The sequence below is a fragment of the Asparagus officinalis genome, chromosome 5 (assembly GCF_001876935.1).
Source record: "Asparagus officinalis chromosome 5, Aspof.V1, whole genome shotgun sequence".
Lineage (NCBI taxonomy): Eukaryota > Viridiplantae > Streptophyta > Magnoliopsida > Asparagales > Asparagaceae > Asparagus > Asparagus officinalis.
Window position 1 is genome coordinate 72081958 of NC_033798.1, and position 25066 is coordinate 72107023.

Here is a 25066-nt window from a genome sequence, read left to right on the forward strand (position 1 = left end):
ACGAGGAGACAACTAAAGCTATTTGGGAACATCTACGTGATCATTTTTTAATTGGGAATACACCTCGAATCCATGAGTTGAAAGGACAGATTGCCTCGACTAGGCAAAATGGGATGACCGTGATGGCATACTATACATAATTGAAGAACATGTGGGATGAACTCTGTAGCTATTCAAAGTGTCGAGTTGTACTTGTGGAGCAGCGCACGACTTCCTTCGTAAGCGCGAAGAATAGAAACTACATCAATGTCTCATGGGACTCGACGACGCCATTTTTGGTACGATGCGATCTCAAATACTTAACATGGAACCTTTGCCTCCTGTCAATAAAGCTTATGCTATGATCAGTAAAGAAGAAAGACATCGATCAATTGTACGAGGACAAGAGGAGAGCCCAGAAGTGATAGTGATGGTAGTTAACTTAGCGTCTAAGGGAAGAGGAGCTGGACAATCTTGGGCAAAATAGCGAAGCGATGTGGAGAAGAAATGTTCACATTGTCACAAGTTGGGGCACGATGTTGCGAATTGCTTCGAGCTCAAAGGCTACCCAGCTTGGTACAAGGGTAGAAGAGGATGTGAGCACATTGACAAGTTCAGAGGACGAGGTCAGGCTTATGCCATGGTAGCAGGAGGAATAACCAAAGAAGGTAGCAGCGCCGACACTCAAGTTTTGTCGACGGAGCAGTTTCAGAAACTATTAAGCATGTTGGATCGCTCTGGTGATAACTCCAATAAGCTTTCTGGTAAGGATTCTAAGCAACCTACTTGGATACTTAATAGTGGGGCTTCGAATCACATGACTGGTAAGAAGGAGTTTTTGATTGATCTCAAGAATATGATCCCGATACCCGTTTATTTGCCTAATAGGATGAGAACGATGGCGACGATGGTTGGTCATATTGTTTTGAGTCCAGGAATGGTGTTAACTGATGTTCTATACATGCCATATTTAACTTGTAATTTGATATCAATTTATCAATTAATTTCTGTGTTAAATTATCAAATAACGTTTACTAATGAGCTTTGTATAATGCAGGTCCGTACCTCGAGGATGCTGATTGGAGCGGGTGAGCTTTCAGGGGGGTTATTGGTACAAAGCTATACGGACACATTCAACATTGAAAGTGAAGGGAGACAACTCACACTTAGTTTGACATCGACGACTGGGACATCAGAATAGTCGATATCTATCTTTTCATCTCGGATATTGGTCATTTCGATCCTACGAATAAGCTTATCTGTGATGTTTGTTATAGGGCAAAACAAACACGCTCTCATTTTCCTTTTAAGTTAAAGTAATACCACTTCTTGTTTTGAATTAGTTCATTGTGATTTATGGGGACCGTATTCGAAACCTGCTTCTTGTGGTGCATATTATTTTCTTACTTTGGTTGATGATTATAGTCGAGGAGTTTGGGTATATTTGTTGAGAGAAAAGAGTGAAGCTAAAAAGTTTCTTATGTTATTTTGTAAATTCATCAAAACACAATTTGATAAATCTGTGAAGCATATTCGAAGTGATAATGGCCTTGAATTTGAGGGGCCTATGCGAGCTTTTTATGCAAAAAATGGTATAGTGTATGAAACTAGTTGTACAGATACACCTCAACAGAATGGAAGAGTTGAATGAAAACATAGGAATATTCTTGAAGTAGCTAGAGCACTTCGTTTTCAAGCTTCTTTGCCTATTAAGTTTTCTAAAGAATGTATTTTAATCGCGGTTTATTTTATTAACTGCACACCCACTGTTAAACTTGATAAGAAACCGCCTTATGAAATTATATTTGGCAAGAAACCTACGTATGATCATGTCAAGGTGTTTAGATGTCTATGTTATACACACAATAATCCTAGACAAAAGGATAAGTTTGGTTCAAAAAGTAGGAAATGTATATTTGCAGGCTATTCACATGGCAAAAAGGGTTAGCAACTTTATGATTTGGAGAAAAATAAGTTTTTCTACTCAAGGGAAGTATCTTTTCATGAAGATGTTAGACCCTAGAGGGGGGGTGATTAGGGTCTTATGCTAATCTAATCCGATTTAAATGCCAATTAAAATTAATTAATGAGTTATCCTAGCAAGTATGAAATACAATAATATATGTGAGCTAGGATAAACAATATGAACAAGGGATATAAAACAAATGGTGATATAAACATAAATAAGATAAACAAGATAGTGGATAATATGAACTAAGAGTAAATGACAATGGCGATATAAGATATGAGTATGAATATAAATGAACGCCAAAGCACACTCAAACACACTATATGATCACGGAGTTCGGACCTTCCGTCCTACGTCTCCGCTCCCCACTCCCGGGGAGAAATCCACTAACACAATCCGGTTTGGAAGCCGGAACTTCTTCTACACACTCGGTTTTCTAGTTAACCGAAAACTCTACAACTCACACTATGCAATCACACTCTACACCTACTAAGTGTTGGACCTAGCCGTGTCTCCCTCAAGTGCTCGGTTACAACCTCTCCCTAGGCACGTCAACCGACGCCACTCCTCTTGGGACGATCCCCGACTCTCACCACACACTCCTCACTCGGTGTACAAGTGTATTACAAAGTGATTCTCACAATAAGCACAAATATGACAAATGATTGTTCTCAAAACAAGGTGAGAACTCAATTAAGCTCACTCTCAATGTCACAAACCCACAACCCTAAATTATACTATGAATGTAAATACAATAAGCTCAAAAGGTTGTGTGTGAACAAAGAGATATAAATCAAAACTAAACTCAAAAACTTCTCAATAGATCAAGAGTGGAAGGAGAAGAGTTGGATGCTCAAACACCAATAGATGATCTCCTCAAGCTCTTGTGGAAGTGATTCACAAAACCAAAACACTCAAATGCTTAAAAGCTTATAAACACACTTAAACCAAACATAAACCCTTGATTAAAACTTTCTTAAACTTGTTTTTAAACTCTCTTGGTTTTCTTGAAAAGACATCAGCAATGGGGTATATATACCCTCTGAAAACTCAGCCAAAAACACCCAAAACAAAAGACAGAAAAGCCCCCAGAAATCTGCTCAGGAAATAGCCGTTAGGAGCCAACGGCTCTTTTGTCGGTCGACCGGAAATCTCGTCGGTCGACCGATGGAAAGCATTCGGTCGACCGATGGCAAATCCGGTCGACCGCGAGCAGGTCTGAAAAGACTGGTTATCAGAAAGGACTTCCCAAATGAAAAATATCATCATTTTGCAAGATAGTCCAAAACACGAAAATGTAAACATGTGAATTTTGATATTTTGGCTAAACCAACATTTGAAACTTTACAAAATGATTTTATAGACTTGAAGAAAGATGTAAACTATTGTTATGAAGTCTATAAATAATGAATGTAGTATTTTATCAAAATACACATATAATGCACTAAAACATGATTTCATTTAACTAACTAAAAATTGATATTGATGAAATCATATATATGCATATGAGTATGAAACAAAAATATGTTTTCTAATTATATTCAATTGTTTCATAGTAAAACTTGAAAACTATCAAACCAAAATATATATGTATATATATAACTATATATATACAAAAACCAAAACGTGTATGTGTGTATATGATTGAGCTTAAGATACTTAACACACATAATATAAAACCTAAACTAAGTTACCCAAGCTAGATCTTGATCTTCAATAAGCTCTTCTTGGTAATCTTGCGGATGAAGCTTGAACTTGGATCTTCAAATTGAATTTACATAGCTTCAACCACTATTCCGCCAACCTCCTTTGGATATCATCGTTGAAGCTCTATTCCATCCATCCTCCAACTACGTTGTTTGTCTACAATAAATAAGAATACACAAACACTAGACAAACAACATTAGTAGTAAATTGTTTGTAAATCATCATCAAAACAAGAAGGCCAACAATGTTTTTCCATTTGCTCAAGGTGATAAAGTGCTTAAATCTAATGCTCGTAATGTTTCTGATCATGTTTATGGGTTGTATGATGATTTCAGTTGTGATGACGAGATAATTGAGGAACTTGAAGCAACTCATAATGTTGATACTCGAGATGAGGCAGAAGATACGAGTCTAATTAGTGAGGATGATGCGAGCCCGGTTCGTGAGGTTGTAGCTCAAGCCGAAGAGGTGGCAAGATGGCCAAAAAGAGAGAGTAAAACATTGGCGTGTCTCGAAGGTTTTGTCCTTTATTCAGTAAGCACTGGATGGGAACGAAGTGCCCAGCTAGAGTTTGGGCAGCGTCATACACACGGATATAGAGAAATACACAATTGTGCACAAATTAATTCTGGGCAGCCAAACCTGGACAATGCACACGGCTGTGAAGAAGTACACATCTATGCACAGGTGAATTCTGGGCATCCAAACCTGGATAGCAACAATTCAATAATGAATTCTGAGCAGTGACATGCACAGCAACAACGTGTGCGCGGCTATACACACGGCTTGGATGGTCTGAGTGCTACAAGGTAGCAGCGTGCACGACTCCCTGGCACACTAATGCACGAGTGTACACGAGACAAAAACATATGGGCAGAGGTCCAGTAGGTTCGGCTGAGCAGTGATGATGTTTTGTCGACGGCAGAGGTCAAACAGGTTCAAATGAACACTGATGATATTTTCTTCAGCCAATCATGCAGCTTCTTTGTCTCAAAAATCTAAAGTTTTAGCTTAAAATGATAGCATTTACCCCCCCCCCCCATCCCCCCCCTCCTCTAAGCTACCGCGACATGAAAGCGACTCAGGTATACCTTATTCCTTAGCTCGTTACGTAACATTTGATAATTTGTCACAGAATGATGGATGTTTTGTTAGAGCTATTACTTCGGATGTGTAACTGAAATCGTATCAGAGGCAGTTCAGAATGAACGATGGCGTGAAGCGATGGCCAAAGAAATCGAAGCACTTGAGACCAATCAAACCTGGACACTTGAGGTGCTGCTTAAAGGAAAGAAGCCAATAGACTGTCGTTGGGTTTACAAAGTTAAGCGCAAAGCGGATGAGACCATGGAACGGTACAAAGTGAGACTTGTTGCTAAGGGATTCAAACAAGTAGAGGGACTCGATTTTCATGAGACGTTCACACCAGCTGCAAAGCTTGTTTCAGTTCGAGTTTTTCTTTTAGTGGCAGCAGCGCGAGGATGGGAACTACATCAAATGGACATGAATAATGCCTTCCTACATGGAGACCTCGATGATGAAGTATACATGAAACTAGCTCAAGGTTTTCGAACTGATTGTGGAGATCGTGTTTGTCGCCTTCGTAAATCTATTTACGGACTACACTAAGCTTCACGAAATTGGTTCAAAAAATTGACCGGAGCACTTAAGCGGTATGGTTTTTCTCAATCCTTGGCTAATTATTCATTATTTACTTATTGTCGACATGGCGTGTTCATGGGTCTTCTTGTGTATGTCGACGATATCATATTAGCTGGGAATAATTATGATGAATGTGCAACTTTCAAACGCTACTTACATAAGTGTTTTCATATCAAGGATTTGGGTTCTTTAAAAAAATTTCTTGGCATTGAGGTTGCTCGGTCGCAGATTGGCATCTCCTTGTGTCAAAGGAAACATGCCTTGGAGATTCTTGCTGAGACAGGCTTACTTGAAATTAAGCTGGTCGAGACACCTATGGAGCAGGGCCACAAGCTTGCTCTAGTCAAGGGGGAGGAAACAGACGATGCAAGCTATCGACGACTTGTAGGTCGCTTGATCTATTTAACCATCACACGTCCAGAGATTTCGTATGCAGTTCATGTTCTTTCCCAATTTGCTCAAGCACCTCGCAAAGAGCACTTTGAGGCAACAATGCGAGTTGTGAGATACATCAAGGGAAGTCCAAGCCAAGGGATTCTTCTGTTGGCCTTCTTGTTTTGATGATGATTTAACAAATAATTTATGACTAATATTGATTTTAGTATTTTGTTTTGTGTTGTTTAGTATACACAGAAAAATGAGCTACATTGATATTGAATTCTATGCAAATCAAGTCAACTAATCAAGTTCAAGCTTCATATGATTCATTCTTGGTATACTTAGTATAGGTTTATATGTAATGTGTGCAAATTCTTCAAGCTCAAATTTACACACACACTTAGTTGTGATATTTCTCAAATCATAGGTGTTTTTATGCAAAATATGTTTTAATACGCTTTGACTATACAAACATTATTAACATCTGTTATTAAGTCCATAAAAATATTACACAAGTTTTTAGAACTTAATTTGAGCTAAATATCAAAATTAACATGTTTATAAACATATGCATTTTAGTGTTTTTGAATATTTCTGAGATTTCACAAATGGTAAGAGCAAATTAAAGAATTCCATTTCCAACATGTTCATATTCATGTTTATAAAATTTTTTCAAAGTTTTATATTTTTATAATTTATTTGTTATTTTTAAAAGATGTTTGAAATTCGTGTTTACTATTCATTACATGCTGAAAACTTATTATCACTTGACTGGTGATTTTTATCAATCGACTGATGAAATTGCCTGTAATCTTTAAAAGTTTTTGTTTTTTTATTCGGTCGATTAATCAGTCGACTGATGGGTCATCAGTCGACTGATGAACTCTTTAGTCGACCGACGAGTTATAGTTGCATGTAACGGTCAGCTCGTCAGTCAACTGATTCAGCTCATCAGTCGACCGACGCCTGTAATGGCTAGGTTTTCTAGACTTTTGTATTTTTATCTTTTTGTTGGGTTTTCTTGGTTTTTGGGCTTTGGTTTTCATCCTATTAATACCCCTCACTATTTCAGTTCTGATGTAAATCTAGGAGGGTTTTAACAAGAATTTTAAAGGGTTTTAAAGTTTGTTTCTTCTCAAGTTTGAGTTTGGTGTTTGTTTACAAAAGAGGAAGCTTGCATTTTCAATGGAGGAATTCATCCTCAATCTTCTTCATCCTCTTTCGTGTTTATAGAGAAGTTCTTCGAACTCTTTTATCTAGCAATTTATTACTAATTTTTATATTCATATTATTACTAGTTTACTAATTGAGTTAGATTTTATTTGAACTCATTTTATCACACACACCCTTGTTTGAGCTTTTAGCATTTATTACATTATATATTGGGTTGTGGGATTGTGACATTATGAGAATGAGCTTACATTGTGTTCTCATCTATTATAGAGAACAAATACTGTAATTGAGTCTTATTGTGAGTTATACATTGTAATAGGAGTGTGTGGTGGGAGACGAGGTCGATTCCAAGAGGAGTGGTGTCGGTTGTAAATCCTAGAGAGGTTGTAAATTCAAGTACTTGAGGAAGAGGACACGGGCTAGGCTAACACTTAGAAGGTATAGAGTGTGTTTACCTTGTGTGTGTTGTAAATGTTTGTCAGTGAGCGTTGAAAACCGATTGTGAACGTTTTTGGGTGAACGCTGAAAACCCATTTTTGATAGTGAATTCTCCCCGAGAGTGGGGAGCGGAGTCGTAGGTCAGAAGGATCGAACTACGTGATCATATTATTGTGTTTGGTTTGCTCTTTGTGTCCACTATTTATTTATATTGTTTCTTGTTTATTTTTGCCCTATCCTTACTTTAATTCAATCGAAAATCTATGTTGATAGGATATATTTGTTAATTAGTTTTAATTGGTATAAAATCGTAATTAGATTAGCTTTGACCTTATTCACCCCCCTAGGGTCCAACATCTTCTATGATCTATTTACGATTTGAGATTATGAGCCTATTGCGATTCAGATTGGGTGAGACGTCCAATTACTCGTCGCTCAGTTAGTGGCTACTTCATCACAATTGGGGAGTCACCCATTTCATAGAAAATGAAGAAACAGAGCACCGTCTCGAGATCATCGACAGAAGAAAGTATCGAGCTATGGCAGCGACGCAACGAGGTGAGCTTATATGGTTGAAGTCGTTGTTGACTGTATTTTTGGTGGATCATAGCCGATGGAGCTATTTTGTGATAATCAATCGACTATTCACATAGTACCCAATCCAGTCTTTCATGAGCGGACAAAGCATATTGAGATAGATTGTCATTTTGTTTGCGAGCAAGTGCAGGCTAGAAACATCGTTATGGAGCACATCCGTTCACAGTTCCAACCAGTGGACATTTTCACGAAGGCACTTGCTAGACCACAGTTTCATTTCCTGTTAGGCAAGTTGGGCATTCACGATGTGTATGCGCCAACTTGAGGGGGAGTGTTGATGATACGATATTATCGGTTAGTGATACTTTGGTTAGTTGGTTAATTATAGATAGGAGTTATATGCAGTTAAGATAGGTTGTTATCTTGTTATTAGGAAGTATAAGTTGTAATCCTCAGACTTTCGGTAATGAAGAAATTTCTTTCTCTGTTTTTATAGTCATCATCTGAAATTCTACGCAAACTAGGAAATATAGGTCGTCTCTTAAACTATCTATAAGATATATAGGAGATCTCACTCCTAAAAACGATATGCTGCTAGAGAAAGAAAATCAACTCTTTTATAAACTAATAATTAGCTCCTTATTTAGTTATTGCGAATCTAAAGAGACTATAGCAGAAGTAAGTCGTTAGAACAGATTCTCTACATGTTTTGATACGGGTGTATCTTCTCTTCGGGAGCTTAGCAATCCTCATGGGAGCTTGAGCATAGATGATTCTCATGGTATCTTGAGAATAGAGTAGAGGAGTCGTGGACGAGGTCATTGGAGGCGGCGAAGTCAAAGGATTCGTCAAACTGCAGGAAGTACAGTTTGGGTTCTGTCCGATCGACCGCATGTGTTACTGCGGTCGACCGCATAGTGCACAGACCCAGATTGTGTCTCTAGACTGAGAGCGGTCGACCGATGTAGGCACTGCGGTCGACCGGAAACCCTGTTATCGATTTTTCCAGAAATCTATGTTCTGGCCGATCGACCGACTTGGTCACTGCGGTCGACCGCGTAGCGGTTATGGGCCTGGGTCTGTTTCCTGCACCGTTTAGAATTTCTGTTTAGTATAAATAAAAACACGACTTTTCTAGGGTTTATCACTCAGATTGTAATCAGAAAAGAGATCAGGGAGGTTGTTTTTTGATCTAGAGAGATTGTGAGAGAAAGATTTTGTAAATCCAATTGATTCTCATAATCTAGAGAATGTATTTTCTTTTGTCCTAATTATAACTCTTGTGTTCTTCTGTCGTTTTCTTCTCTACCCACTCTTGATAATTCCACGATCAAGAGTGCTCGCACGGCAACTCGTATCAAGTTAGTATCAGAGCACCTAGATCTTGTGAAGGGGAACCTGTGTATGGTTCTTACTCGCTCACAGTACAAGAAGCTTGGCGAGATTCTTATTTCCTTGGAGGGAGTCCAGAAATTAAGGAAGGAGAAGATGACTGAAGCAGATAATTCAGCAAGACTTGATGCCATGGAGAAGCAAATTGAGACGATCGGGATGACTCTTACTCAACTCGTGGGTCTCATCAATGGAGGAGACAAAAAGGAGGAATCTTCTTCGAAGGGTAAGAAGAAACTCATCGAATCCGACGAAGAGAGCGAGGAACCTGATTCAGAGGGGGAGACTGAGATTGTCAAGACTGTTGGACATCAAGGGGGTAAGAATAATTACCAGAATCTGAAGATTGACTTCAAGATTGAGATTCTTGTGGAGAAGCTTGATGATTGGATCGAACGTATGGAGATGTACTTCACCCTCTACGGATATTCGTCCAAGGAAAAGATAGTGTTCGCGACATTGAAGCTTTCAGGACACGCGTTGACGTGGTGGAAATCCTTTTGCAAACAGGAGAAGAAAGCGGCGTCGTGGAACAAGTTCAAGGAGCTACTTCGGAAACAGTTCTATCCAGTGGGGTTCCTTGAGGAGCGTTGGTACAAGTGGTATGGCTTGCGTCAAAAGTTTAATCAGACCGTTCAACAGTACACGACGGAGTTCCAACAGCAGGCGATGGTTCTAAACATCGCAACGGACGAGTACTCCATCTTCATGAAGTATATGGCGGGTCTGAATGATTACATCCGGAAGGAGATGAAGGTGTTTTTGGTTGAGACAATCGCAGAGGCGAGCGTGAAGGCCATATCCATTGAGGGCAGGCAGAAGAAGAGAAACGAGACAAAGGAGGATTCCAAACCATCGGGGAGCAAGACGGGTGGCTCTCAGTCTAAGGATGAGAAGAAGAAGGGTGATTCGGGGAAAACAGGATTAACATGCAATCACTGCAAACAGACAGGGCACGTGGCTGATCATTGATGGGATAAGTATCCTCATCTGAAGCCAAAAGGGTTGAAGAAGAAGGAGGAGAAGAAGGCGTACGTGATAGCACAGGTTCCGAAGGAGGTTCCCGGGATGACTGAACCTAATAGCAGTCTCAACCTTATAGTGGGGAAGCAGGCCACTCAAGAAGATGACGACCCGAGGAAGCAGCTCTTTGTTCTGAAGTTACAGGTCAAGACCAGTTTAGTGGATGCTATTATAGATATAGGGAGCCAGAAAAATCTGATATCTGAGGTATTAATACAGAAGCTGGGATTGAAGACGGTGAAGTATCCGAAGCCCTATCCATTAGGGTGGATTCAGAAGGAGGCGGGATTGAGTGTGGTGAACCAGTGTTCATTCAGATTTGCACTCCATGAGTCGTATATTGATGAGGTCACATGCGATGTGGTTCCGTTGGATGTTTGCCAAGTTATTTTGGGCAATCCTTATTTGTGGGATAGATACGCAGTATATGATCGGCGAGCCTAAAAGTATACGTTCACCAAGGATGGCGAGCAATTCATTTTTTGTTCGGCATCTCTTCCACAGGAGACGAGCTTGGTGACAGTGACTCAGGCTAAGAGGTTGGTGAATGCGGGCAGGAAGTTCGTTTTATTGTTCATTCGGTCGTATGAAGAGCAGCTGAGTAGGATGTGCTTGTCCAGAAGTTCGTTTTATTGTTCATTCGGTCGTATGAAGAGCAGCTGAGTAGGATGTGCTTGTCCACCTTGAGAAAGCTTCAGGAGGGAGATCTTGACAGGTTAAAGGCTAAGTATGCATACTTGTTTTCGGAGATCACGAGACTACCACCACGTCGAGGTGTAGAGCAAGAGATTATGTTGACCGAAAAGAGTTCCTTACCTAACATAGGCCTATACCGCACATCAGTGCAGGAGTCCGAGGAGATCAAGAAGCAGGTTTAGGAGCTCTTGGAGACAGGAGTGATTGTGCCGAGTTGTTCGCCTTGCGGGTCACCAGTGTTGTTGGTGCTCAAAAAGGATGGAGGCTGGCGCATGTGTGTAGATTACCGGGCGCTCAACAAGATAAGCATCAAGAATCGCTTCCCATTACCGCAAATCGATGATCTTATGGACCAGTTGGAGGGAGCGAGGTTTTTCACGAAGCTGGATTTGAAGTCTGGTTACCATCAGATGAGGATTCGGGAGGAAGACACTTGGAAGACTGCGTTCAAGACCAAGCAGGGCTTGTTCGAGTGGTTGGTGATGCCGTTTGGATTGTTCAACGCTCCGGCTACCTTTATGAGGCCTATGAATGATTTGTTGCGACCTTTTATAGAGGATTTTGTGATAGTTTACCTTGATGATATCTTAGTGTACAGCAGGACTTGGGAGGAGCATCTCATTCATGTTGAGAGGGTATTTGAAGTGTTGTAGGACGGACAGCTAAAGCTCAATGGAAAGAAGTGTGAGTTTGGGAAGGACGAGTTGGTGTATCTCGGCTTCATCATAGGGAAGGGCCAACGGAGAATAAATCCAGGAAAGGTGGAGGTGATCACGAGGTGGCCGACGACGAAGACAGTGACTGAGGTGAGGAGCTTCATGGGGGCTTGCCAGTATTTGCATAAGTTCATTCGACATTTTTCAACTTATGCGGCACCGTTACATGGCCTCACAAAGGCTAAAGTTCAGTTTGAGTGGGGGAGGACGCATGATGAGGCTTTTAAGTTGCTAAAAAGGAAGATCTCGGAGGCACCAGTGTTGGTGTTGCCGAATTTGCAGCGGACTTTCGAGGTGGAGACTGACGCGTCTAGTTATGCGATGGGCGCGGTGTTGATTCAGGATGGGAAGCCGGTGGAATACCATTCTGAGAAGTTTTCGGGTGCTGTTGCGAACTACCCAACCTACGATAAGAAGTTCTATGCTCTATATCCAGCAATTAAGCATTGGAGGGTGTACTTGTTAGGGAAGGAGGTGGTCGTGCATTCGGATCACAAGCCGTTGTACTTGTTAGGGAAGGAGGTGGTCGTGCATTCGGATCACAAGCCGTTGGAGTTCTTACATGCCCAGACGAAGCTACAACAGGCACGACACATGAAGTGGATGTCTTATTTGATGGCTTTCAACATCATTATTAGGTACAATAAGGGGGTGACGAACAAGTTGGCCGATATGTTATCTCGTCCGCCGATAAGGTCTTTATTGGTGGCGACGCGTATTCAGCCATTGGTTCCTTTGGAGTATGTACAGCTGTACGCATCCAGTAGAGACTTCGGTAGTGTGTTTGAGCAGGTGAAGGTTGGTCGAAGGGGGGGAGTATGTACTTGAAGAAGATGACTTGTTGTATCGTGGTACATCACTATGCATTCCGGAGGATGGTGATAGGTTGCAATGGATTCGGGAAGCACATACCTCGCGTGTGCAAGGGCATTTTGGCATTCAGAAAACTCTTCTCAATCTACGGCGACATGTGTTTTGGCCACGGATGCTTGATGATGTGACCAAGTATGTTGGAGGGTGTAAGTTATGTTGTATTTCGAAGCCTTCTAACAGAAAGAGGGGATTGTACCTACCATTACCGGTTCCTTCTAGGCCGTGGGAGAGCATTTCTATGGATTTTCTAGGAGGGTTGCCGACTACGAAGCGCGGGCATGACTATTTGTACGTTGTGGTGGACCTTCAGCAAGATGGTGATATTGATTCCTTGTAAGAAGACCGTGACGGGAGCGGGTGCAGCATAATTGTTCTTTGAGCATGTGTGGAAACACTTTAGGTTACCGAGTTCGATTATTTCGGATCGGGATAGCTGTTATCTCGGGCATTTTTGGGATTCTTTGTGGAGTTTGATGGACACTAAATTGAAGAAGAGCACGGCCTTTCATCCACAAACAGACGGACAAACGGAGGTAGTCAACCGGACTATGGTGCACATGTTGCGGGTGCATAATTCCAAGCATCCTAGGACTTGGGATGAGAGTTTACCATATTTACAGTTTGCTTTTAATCGGGTGATTCATGGATCTTCCGGAAAGTCACCATTTCAGACTTGTTATGGATTTTTACCGCCGAGCCCGTTCGATCTTGTGTTTTTGTGTGAAGGCACAGTGGACGATAAGGAGGGGAGTGAAAGACAACGTGCTCAGCGATTTCTCGAGAAGATTGCACATATTCATGCCACGGTTGAAGCTCAATTGAAGAAATCAAAAGCTAAGTACAAGGCGAAGCATGATCAACATCGGGTTCCTTGTAACTTTGGTAAAGGCGATATGGTATGGCTAAAATTGAGTAAGGAGAGGTTAAAAGGAGAAGGGAAGAAGTTGAAGCCTATTTGTTATGGTCCGTTTCGGATTCTCGATCAGATTGGCGACAACGCTTTTCGATTAGATTTTCCGCCTTACTTAGGCATGTATTTGGTGATCAATGCCGAGTACTTAAAGTTGTTTGAACCTCCGTTATTGGATGATGAAGGTGATGACAAGATGATCTTACCGCATGTTAAAGACTTGTGGTTTGATAGAGAGGAGCCACTGAAAGAAGATTGCATTTTGGAACGGAAGACGACCACGACGAGGCGGGGAACGAAGGAGTCGTTTCTCATTGGACGTCAAGGTCAGGTTCCTAGTAATGTTAAGTGGTTCAACAGAGAAGGAGGGGCTCACGAGTTCCCTCAGCTGAAGTTCTAACTTGAATGAGACTTCAAGTTCCTAAAGGGGGGACCCATGATACGGGTGTATCTTCTCTTCGGGAGCTTAGCGATCCTCATGGGAGATTGAGGATAGATGATTCTCATGGTATCTTGAGAATAGAGTAGAGGAGTCGTGGACGAGGTCATTGGAGGCGGCGAAGTCGAAGGATTCGTCAAACTGTAGGAATTACAGTTTGGTTTCTGTCCGATCGATCGCATGTGTCACTACGGTCGACCGCGTAGTGCACAGACCCAAACTGTGTCTCTGGACTAAGAGCGGTCGACCGATATAGGCACTGCGGTCGACCGGAAACCCTGTAATCGATTTTTCCAGAAATCGATGTTCTGGCCGGTCGACCGACTTGGTCACTGCGGTCGACCGCGTAGCGGTTATGGGCCTTGGCATGTTTCCTGCACCGTTTAGGATTTCTGTTTAGTATAAATAGAAACACGACTTTTCTAGGGTTTATCACTCAGATTGTAAATCAGAAAAGAGATCATGGAGGTTGTTCTTTGATCTAGAGAGATTGTAAGAGAGAGATTTTGTAAATCCAATTGATTCTCATAATCTAGAGAAGGTATTTTCCTTCGCCCTAATTATAACTCTTGTGTTCTTCTCGTTTTCTTCTCTACCCACTCTTGATAATTTCGCAATCAAGAGTGCTCGTACGGCAACTCGTATCATGTTTAATTATAGGGAATTTCTGCAACCACTTATCTGGATAAAATCTTGTGGGTTCATCTAAAGTATGGAGCTCTTTTTTTGTTTATTTCATTAGTATCAATCACGGAATTGATAGAATTAAAAAAAAAAGGACTATGGTGAGTAGAGTTTTCTCTACAAATACTGTTCACGATATTAAACTAGTAGTTTTGAGGTTGATATGCTCTTGTTATTAACTATTATCAACGTTAAATAAAGATCGCAGTTCGGACTTTAACATGAAACTTTTCATATACAAAACTCCCAAATTTAGTTTTTTTTTAGGTGGGGGTCGGAGTCAAAGCCTACCTCCAGAATACAAGGAATGGGATCCCTCTCTTATCAAGCAGGCATTAAATGCTCTGATATAGAGAAGCGAGCGGCTCAGCATCGTAGGCCCAACCCAAATGAAAACTCCATCGTAGGTCTCATCACGGCCATACACGTGGCACCAACCCATCTCTTTAATGCTCCGTGCATCACGGTCACAGCCACTCATAAGCGCGAAGCGAGGAGGAAGGTCACTTGCTGAATTTACAATAATGACCTCCCTGCTTTTTAATGCTCCTCATCACACAGCTCTCTCAAATTTCATTCACTTATAATTAGAGCCAAACTGAATCAATTTTATTTAGACATTTGATGATTAAATGGTAATTCGAATATTCTTAGAACATGCGTTGAAGTTTTGTCAGCTGTTAAAATATGAACATTTGATTAATTACTGTATAATTTATGAATATGAATAATTTGATTGCAAAGATAGTTCATTGAATTAAAACATAATTATTAATAGAGTTTAAATTGATAGTTTAAACTTATTCGTAAATATCTCAAAATAATTATAAATTCTAGAATAAAAAATATGAAACGGATCAAGCATAAATTATACTTCTATTAACATAAATTCTATAAGAGAAACAAGTTGATCATATGAATTCTCACATTTGATTCGTTTAATATACAAACATTAAAGATAACTTAATGTTTCTTAGATGATTTCCCAAATGAAATTCGAACAAATAGCTAGGCAAATAGAAATTGAGCTATTTGATAATTACAATCAAATTCGACCCCCTACTCACAATGAAAAAGAAAATCACTGGAAAAAATTTTTTCCCCCCATGCCAGCTGTCGCTTAAGGGTTTATTAATCTAGAGGGCAAAAAAGCTTTCTAACGCTGTATATCATTGATACCAACTTGTGATAGAAAAAGCGAAGTATGCATTATTACGCAAGAATTAAGTTACATTATAAAGAACCGTCTTCTACGTGTCGATCAAATGAAATAAAGTGAAATTATTCCCTTCCTATGATCGTTCCACTAACTTGAGTTATGCTAATTAAACGAAGAAATGACACATAATAGATACGTGTCAATAATGATTGTGGGTGAGGTCTTCTTTTATTATTGTTCTTTTTTGACAAATTGGCACGGGGACCAAGAATCCAATTATTTGTATAAATAAATATTATCAAGGATAATCTTTACCATAATTAAGGAAAATCTGTTTTTTTTTTTTTTGAAAAGGCAGGTAGGGTAACCTAAACTAGCCAAGTCCTCAACAATACACTGTCTCAAAAACAAAGTGACATAAACAGACCAAAAATAAGAGGACAAACAGGCAACCGACTCAGCTAGGGATAGAGCAACATCATTACCAGTGCACCTTACATAAGAAACTTTAGAGCAACCAGTAATAGTCAGACCAGCGCAAACTTCATCTGTAATAGGAGCCAATGAAGCAAAAAGGAGAAGGAGAGTCCACCAAGGAGACAACATTTAGAGAGTCAATTTTCACCACTGAAATCCCCCTAGTTCATACGCCGAACAAAGCGAATACCTTCCATGACAGCCAACAGGTCCGCATAATCCATAGACATAGGACCCCTGTTAAGGAAAATCTGTTTTTTTTTTTTTTGAAAAGGCAGGTAGGGTAACCTAACTAGCCAAGTCCTCAACAATACACTGTCTCAAAAACAAAGTGACATAAACAGACCAAAAATAAGAGGACAAACAGGCAACCGACTCAGCTAGGGATAGAGCAACATCATTACCAGTGCACCTTACATAAGAAACTTTAGAGCAACCAGTAATAGTCAGACCAGCGCAAACTTCATCTGTAATAGGAGCCAATGAAGCAAAAAGGAGAAGGAGAGTCCACCAAGGAGACAACATTTAGAGAGTCAATTTTCACCACTGAAATCCCCCTAGTTCATACGCCGAACAAAGCGAATACCTTCCATGACAGCCAACAGGTCCGCATAATCCATAGACATAGGACCCCTGACCCCCATAGAGGAGCAACCAATCACATGTCCATGGTGATCCCGAATAACACCTCCCAAACTAATAATATCTCCTTCCAAATGAACAACAACATCTGTGTTGAGCTTCAACAAACCAGGAGCAGGGGGATACCAAGTAGAAGACCATTTGAAAGGGGTGACAATGTCACGAGAGAGACCTCTAACTCTATTCCCTTCCTACACAAAATAGAGAATCCGGGTCACCAAGACCGAGACCTCTCTAACACTACTACCATGAGAGCGCATATTCCTTTTCCTCCATATAAACTACATGGTTGTGAAAGCAAAAGCCAGAGAGTCTCCAGGGCAAACAGAGGTGAGATGGAAAAGAAAATCACCACAAGACGTGCCTCGAAACCATTAATCATTTCCTAAAGATCTAAGGACTCCCACACTAAACGAGCAAAGGAGCAGACGGTGAAGATATGAAGGACGGTCTCAAAAAATACAGCAGAGCAAAGGCGATAACTAGGGGGCATAAAGATCCCCCTGCGAGATAAACTAGCTGAGGTGGGGGAGAGCATCATAGAACAGACGCCAAAGGAACACTCTAATCTTAGGTGAGATCTCCGCATGCCAGATCAAGGACCACCACTTCGTTACCCTAGAATCTGAGGTGGAAGCAGTATCAGGCATAGTGTGGCGAAGAAGTCGATATCCACTCTTGACTGTGTAGCACCCCTTCTCCTCATAATGCCAAATAAGTCTGTCAGGGACAGGAGAAGGTAGCAGTGGGAAAAATAAAATGTCCTCCCGATCTACCTGCCAAAAGAAGGTAGCAATTAGCTCATGATTCTAAGTACCCGAAACAGAGGTCAGCTCAGCCACCCTTCTGGAAGGATCGATCAGAGAAGTTATTGGCCTGAAAGAAAAGGGTCTTAGGATCCATGGGTCAGTACTGATAGAGACACTCTGGCCATCACTTATCCCCCATCCCAGACCTCGAGCTAGGAGCTCTCTCTCCAAATAAAGCTCCGCCATAAATAAGAGCAGCCAAGGCCGACACCATCTGAAAGGAAATCTGAGTCCCTGAAATACTTCCCCTTCAAAACCCTACTAGCCAGCGAAGAAGGGTCATGAATGATTCTCTATGCCTGCTTAGCCACTAATGTCTGATTAAACATTTGTAGATCTCTAAAGCCTAGACCACCCTCTGACTTTACACGACACACCTTCTGCCACCTAACCCAGTGAATCTTTCTCCATCAGAAGTTGATCCCCACAAGAATCTCATAATGATAGACTCAATTTCCTTGCACAAAGAAATTGGAATGCGAAAGATACTCATCACATAATATGGGATCGCCTGCAAAACAGCTTTCACCATAACCTCTCGGCCCCAGCTGAGAAAAGAGTCCTCCTCCAAGCTTGGACTCTTTTCCAAACCGAGTCTCTGACTGAAGCAAAAGTCTGACGATGGATTCTTCCAACCATCGAAGGGAGGCCTAAGTACCGTTCATGTGACTGGGCTCTATCAAGCCCCAAGACAGAAAATAGAGGCCCTAGTATCCTCATCTACACAGGGGCTAAAAGTGATGACAGACTTCTGAAAGTTGACTTTCTGACCGGTTACAGCCTCATATAGTAGCAGAGTACTCTTGACAGTCTATGCAGCGGCCTGGGAAGCCTGAATAAAAACCAAAGAGTCATCTGCAAAGAACAAGTGAGAAGTCCTTGGCCTCGACCGGGAACAAGATAACCCTCTGATGCACCTGTTCTCCTCCTGTCTGATGATCAGTGCCGAGAGAGCTTCTGTGTAGAGAAGAAACAAATATAAAGATAGTGAGCATCCTTGTCGCTGACTACGAGTAGGAGTGACTTGACCCACAATCTGTCCGTTGAGGCAGAAAGAGAGTGAGGAAGTAGAGATACAGTCCAAGATGAGATGCCTCCAATGATCTAGAAATCCCATGACCTGAAGGGCCTTGTTAATAAACCCTCATTCCACTCTATCATATGCCTTACTCATATCCAATTTCAGTGCTATATGGCCAGACTGACCCCGTCTCATTTTTTGCAATGTGTGGAGAAGTTTAAAAGCAACAATGACATTATCCTGAATTGATCTCCCTAGGACAAATGCACTCTGAAAGTATCCGATCAATCCGCTAAGAACTCGCTTCAGCCTATTAGCAATGGTTTTCATGACAATCTTATAGACCACATTACATAGACCAATGGGTCTAAAATCTACCACAGTCTCAGGTGAATCCTTTTTGGGGATGAGAACCACTTTGGTTTTATTTCAAGACCTGATAGACGAGCCCCCATTTAGAATCTTCAAACATGTAGCCGAAATATATGGGCCAATAATAGACCAATGGGACTAAAAAAAGGATGCATGGAAGTCATCTGGGACGAGTGCCTTAAAAGGGCTTATAAATTGAAGAGCACTCCATACCTCATCACTTGTAAAAGGCTCAGAAATGATCTGAAGGTCATCCACTGAAAGCTTAGAAGAGATAGCACCACCCACCTCAGCCAAAACCTCCTCTGAAGGAGTGGAAAAAATAGTTCTGAGAAATACTCCTCAATAAGCGTTACAATTCCCACCTGATCCTCCACCCAAGTGCCATTAGGATGACGTAGATGACTAATGAAGTTCTTCCTCCTTCTAGTAGAAGCTCTAATATGGAAAATTTGGTGTTACAGTCCCTGTCTCGGAGCCAATCAACCCTAGCTCGTTGTCGCCAGAAGCTCTCTTCCTTATACTCAAGAACCTCCCTCTCCTTCTCAAGTCTTCGGATCTCAGTCATACGATCCCCCACATTAGGAGGAGAGTAGAGAGACTGGAGCTTTCGCTGAATAATTGATAATTTGTGCCTCTATCTACCAAAACGCTCTTTGCTCCAACTACTGAGATTTGTAGCACAAGACCCTAGCTTCTGACAAACTGATTCACATAGACACTGTTGTGTGGAGATCCCAAGTCAGGCCATGCTAATAGCATCACTCAAATCATCCTCTTTGATCCAAAAGGCTTCAAAGCGGAAGGGACGACCATGCCTAGCTGGAAGGGGACGAGGAGCAACAAAATATAACATAATAGGACGATGGTCAGAAACATAGAAATCCAAGTGGTGCACCTCAGCAGTGGGAAATATGTCACGCTAGCCAGAATCAACTATCATCCTGTCCAAGTGCTCATGGATATGAGATGTACCAGTCTGACGATTATTCCAAGTGAAGGTGTGCCCGCAATACCCCAGATCAAGTAGCTCATAATGCAGCAGAGCATTCTTGGAAATCTAGCATTCTCGAGACATGCGCATGTTTATCACCTAGCTTCCCCCTTAGGCTCGTGATGGCATTAAAGTCACCTCCATATAACCATGGCTCAGAGGAAAGACCTCTCAACCATCTCAACAGATCCCAGGACTGGTACCGTCAGTATTTCTGAAGATGGCCATAAAACTCGGTGAATCGCCAGTTCCTTCCCCCCAGAGAAAAAGAACGAATAGTCACATCCATTTGATCGCCTCATAGTAACATGAGTCCACCACTTCTACCCTTACTATCCACCACAAAGAAATTCTGGAAACCCAACTATGAACTCATTATCTGCGCCCACTGACCAGAAAGTCTAGTCTCCGAAAGAAAGACTATACTTGGGGAATAAGTCCACATCAAACTACGGAAAGCGGTCAACGTTTTAGGGTTCCCTAGTCCCTGAACGTTCCAACAAAAGCAACTCATGGCTCCTGGCACCCCTGGCCACCAAGGTGCGGCTCAACAAGAGTAGAATTTGGACTGGAAATCACTAATCGTGCTCTCTTCTCATGTACATCCGAAGGATCCTTCAGAGAATCTTTTCTGCGTTTGCCTCCTTTCTCTTTCTGTTTGGAGCCCTGCTACCCAGACCCTCTAGCAAGTCTCTTCCAGGTCGATATAGCCTGCTTTTCCGGAGATGGATGTGGAAACTATAATGTTATACAAATCAGAGCCAACACCGGTATCCATGGGCAAGGGTACAGGAGGAGTTTCACACCTCAGCATGACTGGAGGAAAAGTTGTTTCAATGCTTTTTGTGAAGAGACTTTAATGCATTTTTAAGGAGAAAATAATGGAGAAGATATATGAAATATAAATCATGAGACTAATATTATGTATAATAACATGGCTTCTTGTATTAGGAATGTGGCTAAATATGTACTAGGAGAATATAAATGGTGTAGATTAGACGGTAAGGAGAGTTGGTGGTAAAATAAGAGTGTGCAAAAGATTATTAGAAAGAAGAAAACTTTATATAAAGAGTGGCAAAAGTGTAAGAGTAGGAAAAACTAGGAGAAATATAAGCTAGTAAGGAAGAAAATAAAAAGAACTGTTAGTGAGAATAAACGCAAGGCTTATGAAAATTTCTATAAGAAGTTAGAATCCAAGGAGGAATAGAAAGATATATATATAAGCTTGCTAAGATTAGAGAAATGAAGAGTGGGGATTTAGGTAATATTATGTGTATTAAGAGCGAAGATCAATGCGTTCTAGTGACTGACCGGAAAATAAAAGAAAGGTGGATGAATTACTTTCATCAATTGTTTAATGATAACCAAATAAATAAGCAAAATAGAGAATTTGACCATATAATGAATGATAGTAACTATAGATATTGTCGAAAAATTAGGATTGGCAAAGTTAAAGGCGCTCTAAAGAAAATAAAAAGTGAAAGAGTCGTAGGACCGGATTGTATCTCTATTGAAGTTTAGAGATGTCTTGAAGATATATGCTTAAGATGGTTAACTAAATTATTTAATAAGATTATCGAGACAAAGAGAATGCCTAATGAGTGGAGGATTAGTATTTTATACCGAATACAAGAATAAAAGAGATATACAAAGTTATTCAAATTATCATGACATAAAACTTATGAATCATATTATGAAACTTTGAGAGAAGGTAATTGAGCAAAGACTAAGAAAGAAGACATGTATATCTTAAAATTGATTTAGTTTTATGCCCGAGAGGTCAACTATGGAACATATACCTAAAAGTAATCATTTTTATTATTTAAGATCAATCACTAGGTATGATGGTAAGATAGAGGATGATGTTATGCATCTAATCAATTCGGAATGGTTGAAACAGATGAGTGCTTGGGGAGTCTTATGTGATCGTAAAATACCAACAAAACTAAAGAGAAAATTCTATAGGATATGCTTTATGGGTCCGAGGGTTAGGCAATTAAAATATAACATGTATAAAAAAAATGAGTGTAGCAGAAATGAGAATGTTTTCATGGTCTTATATGTATACATTAAAAGACATAATAAGAAATTAGTGCACTGCAGTAAATTAGAGATTGCTCCTATGGAGAATAAAATGTGAGAAAATAGATTAAGATTGTTTAGTCATGTACAATAGAAAGGCATCTTAGTGCACCGGGTAGAAAAATAATAATAATATAGTTCATGAATCTATGAGATTTAGAGGTAGACCCAAAAAGACTAGGTTGGACGCAGTCATGAAGGATATGATTATGACTAACTTAACGGATGAGATGATCAATAACACAATGGAATGGAAAAATATGATTTATGTAACTAACTACAAACATTTGGGATAAAGGTTTTGTTGTTGTTGTTGCTATTTCAATACTTTTATTAAAAACATTCCTAAGCTTTCACAAACAAGCAATATAAAATATGTTCTTATAATCATAATTATTTATTATTTACTGAACAACTTGTATATGAAAATGTGGACAACTCAGATAATACATGATGGTAGTTGAAATGAATTGCACGATTTTAAGGGGAGAACTTTCCTATCATCCTCTAGACCATGAGTATCAAACCCCTAGGCGTAGCTAAGGGGCACCACTAACGCATGACCTTATGTATTTCGAAATTTCCTGCGGTGCTCCTAAAAGAATTGAACCTGAGACATTGGTCTACTAATCATAGGCAACTCGCCTAATCGGCTAGACCCTCTTGGATGGGATACTCTCTCTACACTACGAAAAAAATAAAATTAGGATGAATTACAATTACCTGTTACTCCTAAACTTCTTTACTAGTACATGATCCGGTGTCCAAACAAAGTTATCACTCTGATGTATATCATTGTATTAAAAAAGTTATGTTCAATACTGTTGATGTATGGAATCACATAGTCAAATAAAAGGGGTTGATTAAGTTGACGGAGGTCCTCTAACTCTCTGAATGTCTGGTTCTTAAGCAAGTTGTACTTCATTGCATAAATAACAAATCGTAAGAGGGCGGGGTGTAATTCCTCGATTGTTCCTCCGACGATCAAGTCAGTGGGTTACTTGTGTGGAGAAGTAAAAGGAACTACAGTAGTTCTTGAGTTCAGAGAATCGTGAAAAAAGCTTATTTTGTAATGGTAAATAGTATCCCCTTTTATAATTTTGGAAGGAGGGTAGGATGGTAACTTCGGCCAGACATGAGCTGGGGGCCAAGTCAGCTTCAACTTTACAGGTGTCGACCGACGAGTAGAGAAGAGGTCGCTTTGGTGTTTAATGCAAAGTGACGGGGGGTGTGCGGTGCTGACGTAGTCCGATGTATCATAAATACTATTGAAGACAGAGGAATGATGGCGAACATAATGCATTTAATGGTATTTATGACGAAGTGATTGTTCATCAATGCACAGGAGGGGCTCGAGGCTCGAGGTGTTTCATCACATTTCTACTCGTCTGGTGGTCGAGAAGTTTTGCCTTTCGAGTCGTCCTCGCAAGGTGTCGGCCGATGAGTTGGCCGAGTGGAGTGGTTAAGTAGTCGACTCAGCGGGGGATGACACGTAAAGCCTTTTGGGTGGTCGACATGTGACGCCTTTCGAGTCGTCCTCGCAAGATGTCGGCATGTCGAGTCGACCGAGCTAGGCCTCTGATTTCCTTGAGATGCTGACATGATTATGCATAATGTCGGACACTTGTTTGCCATTGATTGATGATTATTTTTCATCACTAAAATAGCTATAACAAATACCTTTAAGAGAACAAAGAAACACAATGAAATATCAGGGGTTTTCTCTGTAATATATTGACATCACGTTATACCTATATAACAGATACACATGACAAAAAGAACACCATTTGAACATCACGTAGTATGAATGCTAATTAAAAAGTTTATATAAAGTAATAAAATGACTAACTCTCTGCTATGCATTAAAGTATATGTAAAGTATATGTAAAGTTAATCTTAGAAAGGGAGAGGGTCCAAAATTTTCTAAAAAGAAATATATCTACAGTTAGACCCACAAGATGGGGATGCACGATACTTGCTAGAACATCCAAGGGCAAATTTGTAATTGAAAGTTTCAATAGTTCCCTCGTTCGCACGATATTCTTTAACGTTGTGTGGGTGGTGTCCTCTTTATAAGGTGTGGGTTGAGGAATGAGCTTGGTGGCATTGATTTTGGCCTTCCATTTTCACCATCCCTCTCCTCATAGAAAGTGAAACTTTAACCTTCTTCTCCCCCACTAGCTTCTTCCATTTTCATAACCAAGGTATTGCAATCTCATATCCTTCTCTCTTGAATCATTTTCTGTCACGTTTTCTTCTATTTCTAGCATCATCATCCTGGACTTATTTGTGAACCAAAACAAATTTTCTTCTTATATTCTCTCCCATTTCCCCCTCTATTTTTGGTTCTATATATCATTAACTAGCAAAGAAAACCAACAATTTGAATTCTTAAGATCATATGGAGATTTTGATGCACGTAACTTTCTTTCACATCTCTTTTGGTGTCATTTCAGTTCTTTTGGCTAGCAACTAGTAAGAAAATCATTTTCTTTCTCATGTGCTAGTGAATCTTAATTTCTATATACCAGTATCTAGCCAAGGAAACCAACTGTGAATATTCTAGAAATCATATGAAATTTTTGATTGCAAGTAATTTCATTCACACACACTAGTGTGTCATTTCAGTTAGTTCTTTGATGAATACAGCGTTTCAGTTAGATCATCAACATATTCAGACCGCATTAACAAATTGTGGGATAATTCTACTTACAGTGACTCTCAGAATGGCTTCACCAGCTTCCGCAATCGTCAGAGCAAAATCCGACCAACTTGAGATCGCGCAGGCCGCAGCGAGGCAAACCCTCAGCCGCGCAGCCTCCGCCGAAGTTCTTCCAACCATCACAACTGTCAGTGGCGAGCTCAATGGGGGCTCAGGCTTATCGAGGAAGACGAGCCTCGGGAAGAAAATAATGGGATCGTCCCCAGGGAGGA

The 25066-nt window shown here is 40.5% G+C and overlaps 2 protein-coding genes across 2 annotated transcripts in view; both read left to right on the forward strand.

Moving 5' to 3' along the window:
- On the forward strand, window positions 5393-5878 carry LOC109841995 (uncharacterized mitochondrial protein AtMg00810-like). Its single transcript, XM_020410917.1, has one exon. The coding sequence runs from the start codon at window positions 5393-5395 to the stop codon at window positions 5876-5878; it is 486 nt and encodes a 161-aa protein (XP_020266506.1).
- The window catches only part of LOC109843838 (ABC transporter G family member 22), a 5177-nt gene continuing 4258 nt past the window's right edge, over window positions 24148-25066 (forward strand). The window contains 3 exon segments of the mRNA XM_020412797.1: window positions 24148-24336; window positions 24848-25056; window positions 25058-25066. The exon segment at window positions 25058-25066 is cut by the window's right edge and continues 205 nt beyond it. Of these exon segments, the coding sequence (XP_020268386.1) occupies window positions 24859-25056; window positions 25058-25066 (207 nt within the window). The 5' untranslated portion in view covers window positions 24148-24336; window positions 24848-24858.

Excerpts from the sequence above, each read along its gene's own strand:
- LOC109841995 (XM_020410917.1), top strand. The coding sequence starts at position 5,393 with ATGGGTCTTCTTGTGTATGTCGACGATATCATATTAGCTGGGAATAAT.